Here is a 15,646-nt window from a genome sequence, read left to right as displayed (position 1 = left end):
TTAAATCTCTTTCGTCGTCATTTAGATAAAATGGAATAAAAAAGATTGAGAACATTCAAATTGAAACGTAGACTCATAAGTGATTTATTATCTCTGATTGCTTCTACTATGAGATTAACAAAATTTCATACAAGGGTTACTTCAAGAGCAAGCCCATCTAGACAATTTCATGCTCGTCATTCTCCTTTTCTTGTTTGCTTTATTCTTTGAAGCCAACCTCAGTTTCCTCTTGGCGTTTCTCTCCGGATTTACCACTGCCATTAGCTTCTCTTCTCGCTTTCTCTTGTCTCTTTTCGTTCTCAAACTGTTTCTTATTTCACTGTATACTTCCACAAACATTTTGTTGCCTAAACTCTTGTCCCTTATACTGTCTCGTACCTCTTCTGCTAGCTGTTTCAACTCATCTGATAATAATCATATAATGTTTTGTCACATTTGTGACACAGATAGCCGAATATGCAGAGGGAAAAACATACAAAAACTTATAATACCTGTGACGATTTTTCCCGTATATCCTTCGCAGACTTTGTACAACGGAAGCAGAATTTTGTAGGCATATAAGCGACATTCTTCTTGATTCAATTGTGAGGCAAAAGATTTATAGACGTTGAACATAACTCTCATCTGCATATCACAAGCAAATATATATACATATAGTTACTAAAACCTGCAAACGCTAAGGTTTAATCAGAAAAGGGAATGACGCAAACCTGAACAGACTCCATATCAAGAGCAATCTTCCCCATTCTTTTGAGCAAACTTCCGATCATTACATTTCTTACATCATCATCACCATTCTCAGTACGTTTGCCTGAGGTAAGAGCCAAAAAAGTAGACCTCCCTTTCCCTGCATCAAGCACTTCAAAGGCTTTGAGGAATACCACTTGCTCATCCTCACCAAGACTGGACCAGAACCGATTGTGGGTTGCCTGATCAAATTGTCCAATCAGAGAATGAAGACTAGAGACCGCAAAAACAATATTTGCTGTGAGGAGATCAACATCAATGTTGCCCGTGGTGGGTTGCTCCTTTAACTGGAAGCAAAGAGAAACAGCCACCATGAACAGACTACTTGGCTTCTCTAGGAGAGAATCCGCTACTAATGTACGACATTCTGGTCTTTTTCTCCCAGCTAATGCCTCAAAATAAAGATTCAGGAGCCTGCAGGATTTATTTCGCAACCATGCGTGTGGGTGCAACAAGAACTTAAACACCATTTTCCAAATATCCTAAAAAACACATCAGAAACAAATGAGGTCCAATAAGAATAAAGTTCTGTTAATTCTTTCAACGGAGAAAAAGGAAAAGGAAAAAAATCAACATTAAATCAAGGAAAGCAAATGACCGGTGCAGAAAATAAAAAAATCCAACTAAGTCCAAGGTAGTGATAGATGCTGATAAAGCTAGAGCAGTAATTTTTCTAGCTGGAGACCTCTACTTCAAGATTTGATATCAAAACTAGAGCAATGATCCTATATTCTTGACAACAGGGCAAAATTTAGAACTATCATAAGCTAATATATATCAAAGCTGAAAGATGCAACAATTAACAAGGCAAGTACTTCTCAGAAGTCTACCACAACAATAAACAACATTTAGCAACTGAGTGCATACCTCTAAATCTTTTCCGAATCTTAAATCAGGAAATTGCTCTAGCATCTTTTCTATCATAACCAGTGAGTAGTATGCTTCCTTCCAGAACGGAAGACTGGCTTCCTCAACAGTATCTTGCAACTGTAAGCTGGAAGCACTAATTGCAGACTCCAAAATAGTTCTAGCATCCTCCACTGTATTGTAGATATGCTTCCGAAATGTTTTCTTCATGGCGCTGATAAAAAATCCCAATACCTGCACAGCATCCAACAAATGAATACCAGTAAGAAGCAATAAACATACTACAGAAGGTGCCTACAAGCACTATGAACGCAATCAGGCTTTATGAAGATGGTATAAGCCATACATTCATAATAAAACCCTTCAGGTAACACCACTTGTTACTCCTATTTCTTCATATTTAGAAATAGAGGTTCCTACTTCCTACTGTCCGACATCTAACTATTGTCACGAAATGAGTTTAATGAATATACACCCACAGCATTTACCTGTGCCGCCGCAGCACTTAAGTTCTGCTGCTTATACCAACACAAACAGTACAAGAGACTGGAATCAACTTGATCTTTACTCATGCGGCCTATCAGAACTTCTATCACAGCACCAACCAAGGGCAGCACTTTTCTATCAGTTTCATTGGACAAACAGACAGTAAGTTGAATAAACAATTTTTGCGACTGCTGGTCAAGAACAGACTGCTTGCCAAGATTAGGTTCTGAGAATTTTAAGATTAGGGCATGAAGCATGTCAAGAACTGCTTCTCTTCCAGTTGGAAACTCATACCTGAAGAACAAATTAACTTACTATAAGAAAAAGAAAAAAAATTGAATTCATAGCTAGTGCACAATACATACCTCAGATTTTCCAGCAGAAAGTTCACATGTTGCTCTAAACGTTTTTCAGAAAGTGTATAGTGGACCATAAATTGCAACAGTATATGTTTACATTTCTTGCGGATTGATTCCAACTGACTATTTACCATCAGCTTTGAAACCTGAATTGCAATGTCATATATCTCTGGAACTACAAGCTTCCGGTTCATGATGGCCTTGAGAAGTGAAAGAGTAACAAAGGATGAATCAGACTCCAGATCAATAAATATGGGGAACTGAATCAACATTTTCAACTGCTCAGATGATAAAGTTATATTTATATTTTTGAGAAGCGTTGTAAGCAGCTTAAGGCATGACTGCACAAGAGGACTGCTGGAACTAACTGCAGACTGAGCAATGGTTAACAATGCTGTTTTCAGTTCATCTGCTTCAGACGTGAGGGAAGGCAGTGGAAACTTTACTAATGAAGTAAAACATCTGAGAGATGAAGATACAATATCCTCATACTTAGAACTCAAGCATCCAGCAAGCAGTTTGACAAATGGATCTAACTTCGACAGTAGCTCTTCATCAGTGTTGTCGAGTCTCAATTTTTTCATTCGGTTATAAAATAAGTCCAGAGCAAACACGGTTATAAGATGTGGACATGACTTCGGACCAAAACACAACCCAGAAGTCTCTTTCAGATCTCTTGATTTCTTCTTCTTTTTGGAGGGTGGTAAAGACACTTGATCTCCAAGACCACTCCTGTTATTAATACCATCATCAACTAGGCCATATATAAAAAGAAAAAGATCTCCTTGGTCAACAGATGTATTGCCTTCAATACCAGCTGCAATTTGTTTTAACATCTTCTCCAGATTTGTTTTGATCTTTGGAGTTAGATGCCGCTGCAGCTGAGCAGTGACCGGAGAAAGTAACTTTAATCCATGGCTTCTGAACGTTACATTTTCAGCAATCAATTTCAGAGTCTCAAATGACTTCCGTTTTCTTGTTTCTTTCATTTTGGATGCAAATTTTTCCACCTCTTTCTGTTCAGCAACCTCTCCAAGGATATCGGTTTCCACCACAGCAAGGAGATCAACCAAACAATGATCTAACTTCCCACATGTAGGATTGGACAAGCACTTTGATAAGATAGAATTGAGAGTGTACCCCAGCACATGCACCTCAGATCCTCGTTTTAAGATAGCACGTAAAATGTTGACTACAACTTGCAAGTACTCCAGCCCAAGTTCTTTCAAACAAGCAACCAGAGCCAATCTGGCTTCATCACGTGTGCTCTCCAACCGGTTCTTTAAAAAACTGGCAATTTTGTGAACTATAGATGATAGGTTTGAGTCCAATACATCTTCAGGGAGTAGCTTTAGAACCTTAAGCGCAGCCACACTACTGTTAACATTAACATTATCAGAATCAGAATTCATCAGCTTCTGCATCCTCGGGAACACAATTTTCTGAAGGCAAGTCCTAATTTCCTCAGCCTCATGTGGGTAGCCATCTTTTGCAAAATGAAATTTATCCAAAATCAAGCAGATAAGTCGCAGCAGAATTTTTCCTTTTTTGGTGTGCTTGTTCATCTCTCGGAAACACCGATTCAGTAAAGCATAGTACGATGTCCAACTCATATGAGCAGATATAGATGCAAGGGCTTCTGTGCATGCATTTCTGACATTATTATCTTTTCCATCTTGTCCTTCGAGTAACATATTGAAAAAGACCGAGACCAAAAGTTTTCTCACTACTCCCTGCAACACCAACATTTGGATAAGTCTATCAGAGTACAGCAGTTGCATTGAAAAATATTTGAAATTCAAGGGGTCACCTCAGGCAGACTGCTATCTTTAACCACACTACTGAAACGTGAAATTGCCCTAGCTCTACGGTGTGCCTGCAAGATATTGAAAGGAAATTAATCACCGTAAGGTTTCTAGCATCTGCATGAGCTACATGCCACTTCATTTTATATGCTATAATAAGGCCTTAACAAACCTACTGAATTGAGTTAGAGGGAAAAAGAAGAACAAAACAAAATCAAAACTTGGAACTTGGATTGGTTCCTGTGTGGTTATGATATAGACTTTATTATCACCACCGCTCGAATACAAATCATAGACTCAGGAATCATATAAAAAAATAACTTACCTGAATGTGAACAATAGCTTTAAAAAAATCTACATTCTCGTCTTCAGAGCATAGAGGTCTGAATGCAGAAAGATTTGCGGCATCTGGAAGTTTGGTCACCATCTCGCGTATCAAAAGAATCCATTCCTGTGCCAGAATAATATGTTTCAGATAATCGTCAGAGCAAGAAGAGGGCCATGAATATCCATATTACAATATGATGTAAAATTCAAGTCATGACAATGAGCTAACCATAAGCAGCATCATAAATTCGCAAGTTACTAAACCTGACCTACAGCTAGTATCCAATAAAATTCTTATGTTCTTTCTTCCAGGCATATCTATGATTTAGAAGAGTTAATGTACCTTTATTATAATGCCCCCTCTGTTTATTGCATCTCCAATGTGTTTCAAAATAAAATTTCTCAAAATGCACAGTACACGATCTCCTGTCCAGCTTACATCAGCGTTTTTGACCTCTTTTCCAAATTCAGAGTGAGCTGGAGCTTCTCGGCAAAGTATTGAGGCTGAAAAATCAATAAAGAAGACAAGAGCTTCTGTGCGCTACCCCTTAACATAATGGATTCTGATGATACGTTGTATATACACTGTGAGAGTATAATCATCGTATGCTGCTCTGAGGATTTAATAAAGAAATCTGCATTAATCTCCACATAGGCATTAACTATCTTTTCATAGTCAAGGTCATCAACTTCCATAGCTGAGATGGCATTCATATCGCGGACACGCTTTGCCTACAGGTTAGGAACCAATTGTTTGTTACAATTGCAAAATCAGAAACAAGAGAAGCAAATGACCCAGCTACAAACAGAGACATGATACGTACCACATCATCCAGTGAAAAGTCGATTTTTGCAAGAGACTCAAGAAGATCACAAATGCATAATCTAACATCAAGTTCAGCATCAACAAGTAGAGGAGAGACTGTATTTATAATCTTGCTGGTACTCTCCATCCCAAGATACGCTATGATGTCCTGAATGGCTAGCAAAGCTTCACGACGGATATCTGTAAAAGCAATAAAACAGTCACATACAAGAGACCTGAAGTTGTAAGTTTTACCATTTAGCAATAAAAGCAATGACACCATACCAGGATCTTTAACACTTTTATTCAAGAAAGACAGCAAGACATCCAAATACTTCATAACATGGGAGCGATCTTGCATACGCTTTGACAATAATTTAAGAATTTTAATCTCTCTTTCCCCATGATACTTGACTGATTTCCTGGACATACATAAATAATACTTTAAGGAAGTATAAAAACAAGAGCACATAACATGAGTCCGTCAATGAACAAGAGGTCTTACCTTTTCAAAATATCCCCAATGAAAAGAGAATGCAAGCTGTTAATCAGTGCTTCTATATACGGATCTACGAATCCACGGATCATATTTTCATCCTCACCCAACACATTGTCAAGACAAAGCAGATTCTCAATGAACTTCAAGGCAGAAGACTTTATAGCTTCTGAAGCCGTGGTGACAGTTAGAATTGAAAAAATGTCTGGAACAAGGGACTCTTCCCGACATAAGAGATTCACGAGATTACGGCTTTTACTCATTGACAAGAAGCATGAGAACAAGGAACTTGGTTTCTCACTACTAGAACCCTCCTGCTTGAAACTCTTAATTAACGGACTCACAGCTGAAAAGAAGAGGTCCCAGAACTCGGAGCCAAGATCACAATCCTCGTATTTATCAAGAACATGAGCAATGATTTTCAGACATAAGGATCTCAACTCTTTAAACTGCTTAAAAGCAGTGCCAGCCTACAGAAAAACCAGAAAAAAAAATGTCAGACAAGACAAGAATTCGAAAGAAGGAGATGAGAGAAACAATAATGGTTTGTTAGATAAATAACCTATATGGGACTTGTATACAACACTAATAACCATTTTACCTGGTCGTGATTTATTGAAGCATTTTCTTTATCATCCGAAGTTGATGGGGCAGCAGTGACATTTCTTAGTGCCAAAGAATCAATGTTCATTTCTTCATCAACATTTGGAGCATAATTTACCAATAGCCGGACAACACATCCCATCATAAAGTCTAGAAAAGGTCGGACACGAAGTTCATCAAAGACTTCAAGGATATGTTGGATGACATGAAGAAACCCAAATTTCTGATTTCTGGATAACGTTGAAATAGTATCAACAGTGAAATATTTCAGAAAATTGGAGTTTTGGAAATAGTCGAGAGAACTTTTGCCTGAACTCCAAAATGAGTCCATTGTTTCCTCTGATATGATGTTCAAAGGTTTTATCAACAATGCAAAGAACAACGCAAGTTCATTAACATCCAGCTGAGATATAAAGCAAAGAACTGCCTTCCGGTGACGGATACTTGTATGCTGACAAGAAAAACAAATAGAACTTGTTAGGACCCAAATGAAAACTGTATTGGCATAGTGAAGTAAACTAAAAGTAAGTAATATGTACCTTCCTTGAAGCCGAATTTTTTAATGTCCTAACTTTTGGCATAAGGATGCGAATTACAAGAGAAAAAATATAAGATCTGTGAGGTTCTCCGATGTTTTCGGACAAGTTCCAGGTTGTGAGTTCTTCTCTCAATTCTTTTGGTTTGATCAAATTCAACAAATGCTGGCGGTGTGGGAGTAAGAAGTCATTCGCCAACAGAAGGCACTCTAGAACATTCGTTTGGATTTCAGCATCATTATCATCCAGGAACCTGGAAAAAACATTTAAAAAAAAAAAAAAAACATGCAAAGGTCAATGAAATTATTTAACTCTGTATCAGGAATGGAAGTTCTTACTCCAAAAGATTCAAAGGAACAGTAAAATATCGAATTGAGTAGTCTCGCCAACCTATTCTGCAGAATGTCGTTTAAAAATTGACTAAAACAAAACGACCTAGGATTCTTCATTAATTTTAGCAACGTCAACCATTGTACAAGAACCGTCTTCCAGTCCTCTCCTTTACAAACTCGGCCATTATATGATCCGACACTGCAAGGTAGAGAAAAAAAATGATGATAACAGTTGAATAATATTACGCTTAAGAACAACAAACATAGAGATCAGATTACCTCCCAGGATTTTCGCTGTTGTATCCCAGAAATTTTAACAACAAAGGGAGAATTTCAGAAGCCCGAGACTGAGCAACACTTGAAGCTTTTTGTAAGGTCTGTAGCAACTGAGATACCACATCAGATACCGTTGCAGTAGGCGTGATAGCAGATGGTGGAAAGAGAAACAAATTAAAACGGCCATTCAGATCTGTAGATTGAAAGAATAACATAATAGCCATCAGACTATACGTACAATAAGATAGAGATGAGGTTACAGACATATATTTCGTCTAGCATATTAAAACAGGAGCAAAACAATGAAAATTGATATTTGAAATTTCCAGAACGAACCAACTAGTTCATTATATGAGTGGATGAAATAGGTACTTACTTAAATTACATGCATGCCTCTCTGACATACTTTGGTTCGCATTCTCACTATGATCATGGAGGGTTTCAAATTTTAGTTGGCACTGCCCCAAATAACAAACAAAATCACTCCACACTGCACCAGTATATTTCCTCACAAGAACCGCAAGACACTCAGATGCTTGAACACACAAAGGACGATAACTAATATGTAATATCCCCAACATCCCATTCAATACAAGCTTCACATATGCCGAATGTATCCTGCCAGCGGAGAGGTTATCTTGTATTGTAGAAATGTATCCTGCCAACATCCGACTAGTATCCACTGTGGGAGCAGTCTCTTCGAATAAGAGTAATAACTGAAGAACCTGGTATTTTGAAGGAAAAGTTTAAGAATGTAGTGACAACATGATAGAGCACAGAGGCAACAGTTATATAGTCATCATGCTAGTAAGAAATCTACTTAAGGTAAGAATACAGAACAAAGGATATCTACTCACATTCTTCTCAGTTTTCATTTTCTTCTTAGGAGGATGCTCTTCAAAAGAAGGGTCAGACGACAAAGTTTCAAAATGGCACAAAATCCTCAGAGTCATAAGACGGATATTTTTGTTCGGATGACGCAAATTTTCAGAAAATATTTCAAAAGCATCTCCAGCCTTATTTGCTTGAAGTTCTGGATAAGGCTTAGACCTACCATGAGCTAATGCAGGCCTACGATTCAAAATAGGGAAATGAATCAGCCTACAGTCACAGAATCACCAAACATGGAGAAATAACTGAATAGCCACCAAAACAGACAAACTCACCTGTGCATAAATTCCAAAACATCGGCCACCGGGGACAACACTTGCTCACATGACTTGTAATCTTTAGCAAAAGACAAAGCTTCCTCTAGATCACTGTGGTTGATTCCCGTCATTTTGTAACATGACCTCAAAGTAGTACCAAGTAAGCTCTGCCACATCAATTCTGGGCCACTGCAAGTGTCTACTGAAAAGAAATTCGCTTGTATAAGATGTTACACGGCAAAGATAGGGTAAGCTGAAAAGAAATTCGCTTGTATATGAGAACTATTTGGATTGTGTATAGCTAAAGGCCCAGACCATGAATCTTCATCTGTTTGAATTTACTGATCGAGCACATAATTTGAGTGGCGTCTTAAGAGGAAAAACAGCATAAAATGAAAATAAACTAACATGCAAAAAAGAGTGAATCATGAGTTGATACTTACCATCTGACACTGCCAAATGCTGTCTGAGAGTTTTCTTAAAGCAAATCAATAATGATGAATCCACTTTAAAATAAGGATAACACTTGACAACTCCCCAAATTGCAGCCAACTCGGCCTCATTAATTTGAGCTAATCCAGCATTCTCAATATTCTGTTGAACCTTTTTAATCTTTGCTTCCAAGAACTCATGAATTCTCTCGTATCTACTCTCAAATGTTTGACTTATGCTGTTCACGACGTCGTGACTTGTTTGTTGTGTCTTATGCTCTTCACACAATGTTAGTAACAGAGGAATAACTTCCTCAGAAGACTCCCAAATCATGTTGTTAATTGCACTGCAAAACAGAATTTAGTTTACTAAGACAGAGAGGTAGGAGAATCAAAGAGGAGTTGATGAAAAAGACTATGACATGAGTCTTACCATAATATATTCTTTGTAAAGGCTTTCACTACTGATTGATCTTTCTTTAGGAACTCCCGCAAAAAAGTCAGCAAACTGAAAATAAACATGATCAATGTCAAGAAAAAGACAGAAAAAAAGAAGGTTTAGAAGTATAAACAGATAGATAGTAGAGAATACCTTGAACTCTTCAAGGCAAAAATGGGAGCCCAAAGCGAAGCAACAGTTTCCATTTCATTGACCGTGTTGATTGTGCATAATATCAATTCCAAAACTTCATCAAGGACAGCAGATAAGTTATCCCCTTCTACAGCGGTCTCAGAGGAAGTGAAAAAAGTTGACACAATGCGGCTCACGATTCCAATCAGTGATGGGATATCTGTTACACAGTGACAGTAACTTAAGTTGGCAAGACATAATAATGTTGAATTATGTATGTTGCTATGTGTAGCCCAAAGAGACTACAGTAGAACGAGAGGGTGAGGGAGAGGAGCAAAGCGGCAATTGAATCACTCACCGTGAACCTTGCGACCTTCCTTAATCTTAACAACCGCCATAAGCACACTCAACAGCCGGCTTAGATGAACTGATTTCTTGTTTGAGATTGATTTGTTTATTTTCTTATACAAGTATTCCCACATAGCACTTAATTTTTCTGCTTCCAAATCCTCGCATATTCTCTGCAAAACCAAACTCACAACTTCCACGACTGTACAAGGGCCTGCAATGCAATAGAAGATTCAACCATGATAAGAAGGAAAGGAGATTCAAATTGTGAAAACCAGGTTCAGGGTATCTTATCAAGTTATTTGATATAAATGATTAACATCCTCTACGAAGTAGAAGCATTAATCCCCTCCAGCAAGAAAATGAAAGCAGTTTAATAAGGATTCTCACCTCCCACCAATATATTAGCATCATTAAACCAACCACACTAGCCTTAAATTCATCACGGAAGACCTTAATATAAATGATATGCAAAGATAAGAAAACTCTATGATACTACTCATTCTCCTCTACACTAAGAATTAAAATCAAGATGAGGATAAATCAACCACACTAGCGTTCTAAATAAAGTACACTTCTAAATGAAATACTAAAACATCTCTTTAGAAAGATAGAACTTGCCTTGAGGAAAATTGTCCAAAAAAGATAATGTTGAATCTTTCAGCAAGAAGCTCAAAACTCTCCCGGCTTTTGAATGGAGTCTTCCATAGGTACCCCTCATAACATTATATAGTACTCCAACTCCTCCAGCTTTTTTGGATGGATGTGCAACTTCAGAAAGGATCATCTTCATACCTGTAATTTTTAGGTTAGAAGAATCAACTAGACTGTGTATCAAGGGGACTATCCATAACGTAAACATGGAAAAACAAATGACCAGCAATTTATCACCTTTTTCAAGTTGCTCATCCTGTGCTTTCCTCAACAAAAATGACATGGACTCTGACATAAATTCACTGATATTGTCTTTGGGGTAGTACCTCAATTCCAACGTATCCCTTCAGCATAGCAAATTAAATTAAATCAAAAATCAAATCTACGAGATGAAGAAAACCCTATAATTAGCTTTAACAACATTTACAGCATGTGATATCCATGTATTGTCTTTTAAGGATGATACAGACAATTTTGTCAATTTTAGGGCAGCCTCTATTGATCCAGTAAGTAAAAGAAAGACCATGTGCAATCATCAGAACCATCACAATAAACAGACATTGTAGATTAGATTGAATTTCTTTACTTCACTTACCTGAGAATGCCTTCGATGTCGCACACAAGATACTTCTGCAGGGACACTATTATGGAAGCCCATGATGTGAATACCTGCACGAAAAAGAACCAAAATTCAGCAAAAAAAACATATGAAATTTAGGTAGTGGCATGAGCGTAAAATATGCTATAGAATACCAACAACCTGCTGAATAATCTCCGGATCGTTATGCGCACCATTATTTAGGAGAGTCACGAAGGAGTTCACAATTTGTGGCAAGAAGCTAGCCAAGAAAAATAAAAAAGATAATGGTTAGAAAATTTAATCACACGGACAAGATTTTATCAAAGAAATCGCAAGTGAAGCTTGAACACTTGACCCTTAGAAGAAGGTAAAAAAATATGCCAAATATCAGTCAAACACAAAAATTACTTCCTAGTGGTCTAGCACTGTCATGTATAATGTGAGAAGACAGTACTCAAAATTCGAGTTAGCAACTCTTTTCTGGCCACTGTATGCAAGGAACGGAAGGTAAACTTTGTGTTAAAGTGTAGTAAGCTATTCAGTATAGCTCAAACTATATCAGTTATCAGATGGCAAGGAAAACGGTTTAAAAAACTAGATAGTCCAAAGCTGTACGACATTAAAGAGTACTCTGTAGGCACCTTAAAACAATTCATCAGCTTTTTTAAAGCATTTACTTCCAGTAAGCCTTACTAATGACTACTAGGTTTTCAAAGTATACTAGCTCACAATAAGGAGTTTAAGAATACTCACGGAATAAAGTCATTCAAGAGATCTCTTGATAGAGCAGCAATCAACCTGCAAAAAAAAAATCTTTATACTTTTATACCGAAGAAGATTACAAAAGTGCGAGCATGCATGCTCTTATGAATAGAAAAAGTGAAGAATTTTAGCGAACATTATCTTAGCTCCTCTGACAACATTATTCTTTATCATAGATGTCAGAAAAAGCAAATATTTCCATGGAATTAGAACGTGATTTCGAAGTGATGGGGTTAACTACAACACTTGAAAGTGAAAATTCGGCGGCATACATATAAAATGACAACTGAAGTGACAAGTCTATATAAGTGAAAAATACGTTCCACTGGCAGATGGTTTCAGGCTAAAAGAACGAGTGGAAATTAGCAAACCTGAGAATGGGTTCCAGAGACAATCTTGCTTTCATTTGTAATCGAGAGACAAGATTTGAGAAGATTCTTTCTTTTTGCATAATAATCAAACTCAAACTCTGGACAGATGGCAACATCTCTTCATAAAACAAAATGAAATCTTCTGCGGTATTCAGTTCCTGCACTCAACCAATCAAATGAACCAAATTTATTATCTCACTACGTCTGTGTAAGCGTGATCGAGCACCAGGAAGACTTAGATATATACAAAGAAAAAGTAGGAACAGCCCTGCTAGTATATCATATGCAATGCAGCCGCTGCATCAGACAACAACAATATATTCAGAGAGAATGCTTCTCTGGTCCCTATAGAACAAACTAACGAGAAGAGAGAGTACCAACATTCTTTTCAGTGCAGAGGTGAACTAGCGAATTGGCAATCTCTTTACAATATCATGTGAACAATACAAGCCATAAGGTTGGGTTTCAAGTTCACACGATCACTAAACATTGCCATTCCTTCTCATGTTTCAACCACCGCAACTTCTAGCCGGTAATAACGCAAAACTAAAACCAAGCACGGTTTACTAAAGACTACAATGATTTACTGAAGATTCTTAATCTTAGGTTACAACAGTCCAAGACCAGAAGAAAATATTGAAACTTTAAAAAAGAGGTCCAAGGCAACAAAATCAAACATACCCTCCATTCTATGAGGCAATCCCTGAAAAATGTGGATCCTTCTGAAGGCTCAGCCTTCACCTTATCCAAGTTCCTATAGTTGCTGATGTTGTCAATGTCATTTGTTCGTTGAGAAGCAGACTTGAACTGCATCCAGAAATAATAAAGCACAAACAGCCATATTAGAGAGCACAACGAAAACAGATAAGTGAGCTTACTAATGAGGAGAAACAGTGGACTCTATGATAGGTGTAGAGGAAGTTTTACAAAGGAAAGGAAAAGACATGTGCTATATAATTAAACAAACACGTACCACAAATCTCTTACGCCCCTCGGAAGTGTTGAGCGACTTTACTGCCCGAGCATCAGCTGATGTCGCCATGATTCAGAGAGCCGTGTTTCCTAAACACATCAATCTCCAAAACAGTCAATTTCGATTCCAAAATCCCCAAACTTTACAATTAAATCCAGGCTAAAAAAAAAAAAAGAGAAGCTTCTAAGAGCAACTATGTATATCAATCTAATTGCTTAATTGCTTAATTGCTAAAGCCTTGGAAATTAAACAACAAAAGTAGAGCTTACGTTTGGAAACGAAATCACACAGAGGGTTGCGAAAGCAAAATTGCGTCTTTAAAGAGAAAAATCGAAAAGGCTTGAGCTTGAGAATTGAGATTGAGCTTGAGCTTGAGAACGCGGCGGAGGAAGAAAGGGTTTAAGCTTCTTTTTTGTTCTCAAACAAGGAGGCGGTTGGGTTTAACGACCCGGTTAGGTTTTATCCTGGTTTATCGTTTAATCGAACCGAATGTTCGGGTTTTGACGTATATTTCTGGTTTTCCATAACCGAGATCCATAATTTTAGACATTTTTATTTCCCTTTTTAGCCCAATCTTAACATTCGAAAATCGTAACACTGGCCAACAAAATATTGAGACGCGCGTTAACTCATCAACATCTTCTTCTCTCAAATTAAAATAGCATTTCGAGCACGTCCAGCACTCAGCTTCATCTACAATCACAGCAAGCCAAATTAAGCTTTCATGTTTCTCAAGTAGAGTTTTTTTAGTATAATTTAAGAGAATGAAATTACATTTAAGGAAATAAGATATGTTTATTTATTTGTATTAGACTAATAGAGTAAGAACCAAGACTTTAATCAGAGTTTGTCAGATTCATACAAGGTTAAATAATTCAATATTTTCCCAAGGCCTAGTTAAGCCCACCTTTTGATATTTACAGATTATATTTATAGTTCATTATAGGTGAATAAGTAGAACTTGGGAAATCAGACGTGATTGTGTACCAAACTAAGATCGTAAGAGCCAGTTTTTCAATTTGAACAAAGCCGTAATTTTTGAGGGAGTTCCTCAAATTTATTGGGTTTTGTCAGGATTGAGTCTACAATGGTTGTGCACCATATGGTTTATTTTCCTGCCTTCCTATTGTAAACGTATTGTTTTATATAAACAATAGAAAAAACTACTGATAATATGAAATAAAACTAATGTATCAGTATACTAGATGGGACCAATAGTTTATTTAACATAGTAGCATTTTTGTCTTTACTATCTGTTTATTTTTTCTATATGGAATTTAAATTATCATTCGTAACTTATTTTACACCCCCTTAGTTAATTATTTTGGTATACATTATGATTATTAAGTAAAAACAAAAATAATTATTGCATTCTCTTGATAATACTAATACATGAGATGATAGATCTCTCTTTCTGTTGTGTAGTACATCAATGCTTACCAACATTTGTAATTAATAAATGGGAAGTGTATTAAAGCCGATCTCTACCTCTTGTGAGTTTGTGCAAAACTCAGAATGTCCCATGTGCTTAATCATGCATATTGCATAATAATGTTCTTTACTTATCTTTGTCAATTTAATATTAATCTTAATCAAATACTATCAAACAGCTGAAAAACTGTATACGATGGTAAAAAAGAATTTTTAAGGTAAATGATGAATTTATTAGACCAAAAAATATTTAACAAGTATAAAAAATACATGGTAACATGACATGATGATGATGACGATGTTCTGTTATGTTATGTTCTCGTTTGAGAGGATCCTCTTTCCCAAATGTTAATCAGATCGGTTAAAACAACAATTTCATCGATCGGTATCATATTAATCAGAAAACAAAACAAGAATAATCTATAAAAAGTGATCTTATTCTTATCGAACACGAGTATCGTCTAAAGGGATAGCATGTTTGTAATCTTGGGGACAAATTGTAAACAGTAATATATGAAGAGAACATTATCATGAACCGTTGATGAATGAATGAATGTACCCAAATGAATAGAGTATAATTGTATGCATTTATACTGCATGTCTAAATATTATATGTCTAAAATAGTTGTCACAAGAAAAAGTGTTGGCTCTGGTGTTATCTTGTAGACTATTGCATTTTTGGACTAGCAAATATTTATCTCGTGGTACGTAGTTGCCGGGACAAGTTTAAAACTCCGA

The 15,646-nt window shown here is 36.8% G+C and overlaps 1 protein-coding gene across 3 annotated transcripts; it reads right to left on the bottom strand.

The window, feature by feature from the left end:
* Positions 1-15: 15 nt before the first annotated feature.
* On the bottom strand, positions 16-13,904 carry AT4G30990 (ARM repeat superfamily protein). 3 transcript variants are annotated; one of them, NM_001342048.1, is made up of 35 exons: positions 13,747-13,904; positions 13,478-13,566; positions 13,186-13,311; positions 12,505-12,662; positions 12,125-12,169; positions 11,552-11,630; positions 11,387-11,460; positions 11,029-11,135; positions 10,759-10,932; positions 10,148-10,351; positions 9,811-10,009; positions 9,652-9,726; positions 9,231-9,565; positions 8,806-8,986; positions 8,497-8,710; positions 8,016-8,364; positions 7,643-7,832; positions 7,422-7,562; positions 7,035-7,284; positions 6,494-6,946; positions 5,902-6,362; positions 5,682-5,818; positions 5,416-5,597; positions 5,176-5,323; positions 4,935-5,095; positions 4,590-4,715; positions 4,270-4,335; positions 2,997-4,192; positions 2,466-2,921; positions 2,103-2,394; positions 1,615-1,848; positions 1,372-1,434; positions 711-1,229; positions 492-624; positions 82-404 (listed from the first exon to the last, which is right to left on the bottom strand). In NM_001342048.1, exons 2-35 carry the CDS (start codon positions 13,544-13,546, stop codon positions 142-144), a joined length of 7,860 nt encoding a protein of 2,619 aa, NP_001320096.1. In that variant the 5' UTR covers positions 13,547-13,566; positions 13,747-13,904; the 3' UTR covers positions 82-141. The 3 variants fall into 3 exon arrangements, with proteins under 3 accessions (NP_001328345.1, NP_194828.7, NP_001320096.1); NM_119247.7 differs by lacking the exon at positions 1,372-1,434 and having other exon boundaries at positions 80-404; positions 8,806-8,989; NM_001342049.1 differs by lacking the exon at positions 1,372-1,434 and having other exon boundaries at positions 16-404; positions 2,466-4,192; positions 8,806-8,989.
* Between the last annotated feature and the right edge of the window lie 1,742 nt (positions 13,905-15,646).

The sequence above is a fragment of the Arabidopsis thaliana genome, chromosome 4 (assembly GCF_000001735.4).
Source record: "Arabidopsis thaliana chromosome 4, partial sequence".
Lineage (NCBI taxonomy): Eukaryota > Viridiplantae > Streptophyta > Magnoliopsida > Brassicales > Brassicaceae > Arabidopsis > Arabidopsis thaliana.
The sequence above is the reverse complement of the archived record's forward strand: the minus strand, read 5'-3'. Positions and strand labels throughout refer to the sequence as shown.

Excerpts from the sequence above, each read along its gene's own strand:
- AT4G30990 (NM_001342049.1), bottom strand. The coding sequence starts at position 13,546 with ATGGCGACATCAGCTGATGCTCGGGCAGTAAAGTCGCTCAACACTTCC. Across the intron at positions 13,312-13,477 it reads AGGGGCGTAAGAGATTTGTG|TTCAAGTCTGCTTCTCAACG; the intron begins GTACGTGTTTGT and ends TTCTGGATGCAG. Across the intron at positions 625-710 it reads TTGATATGGAGTCTGTTCAG|ATGAGAGTTATGTTCAACGT; the intron begins GTTTGCGTCATT and ends TGTGATATGCAG.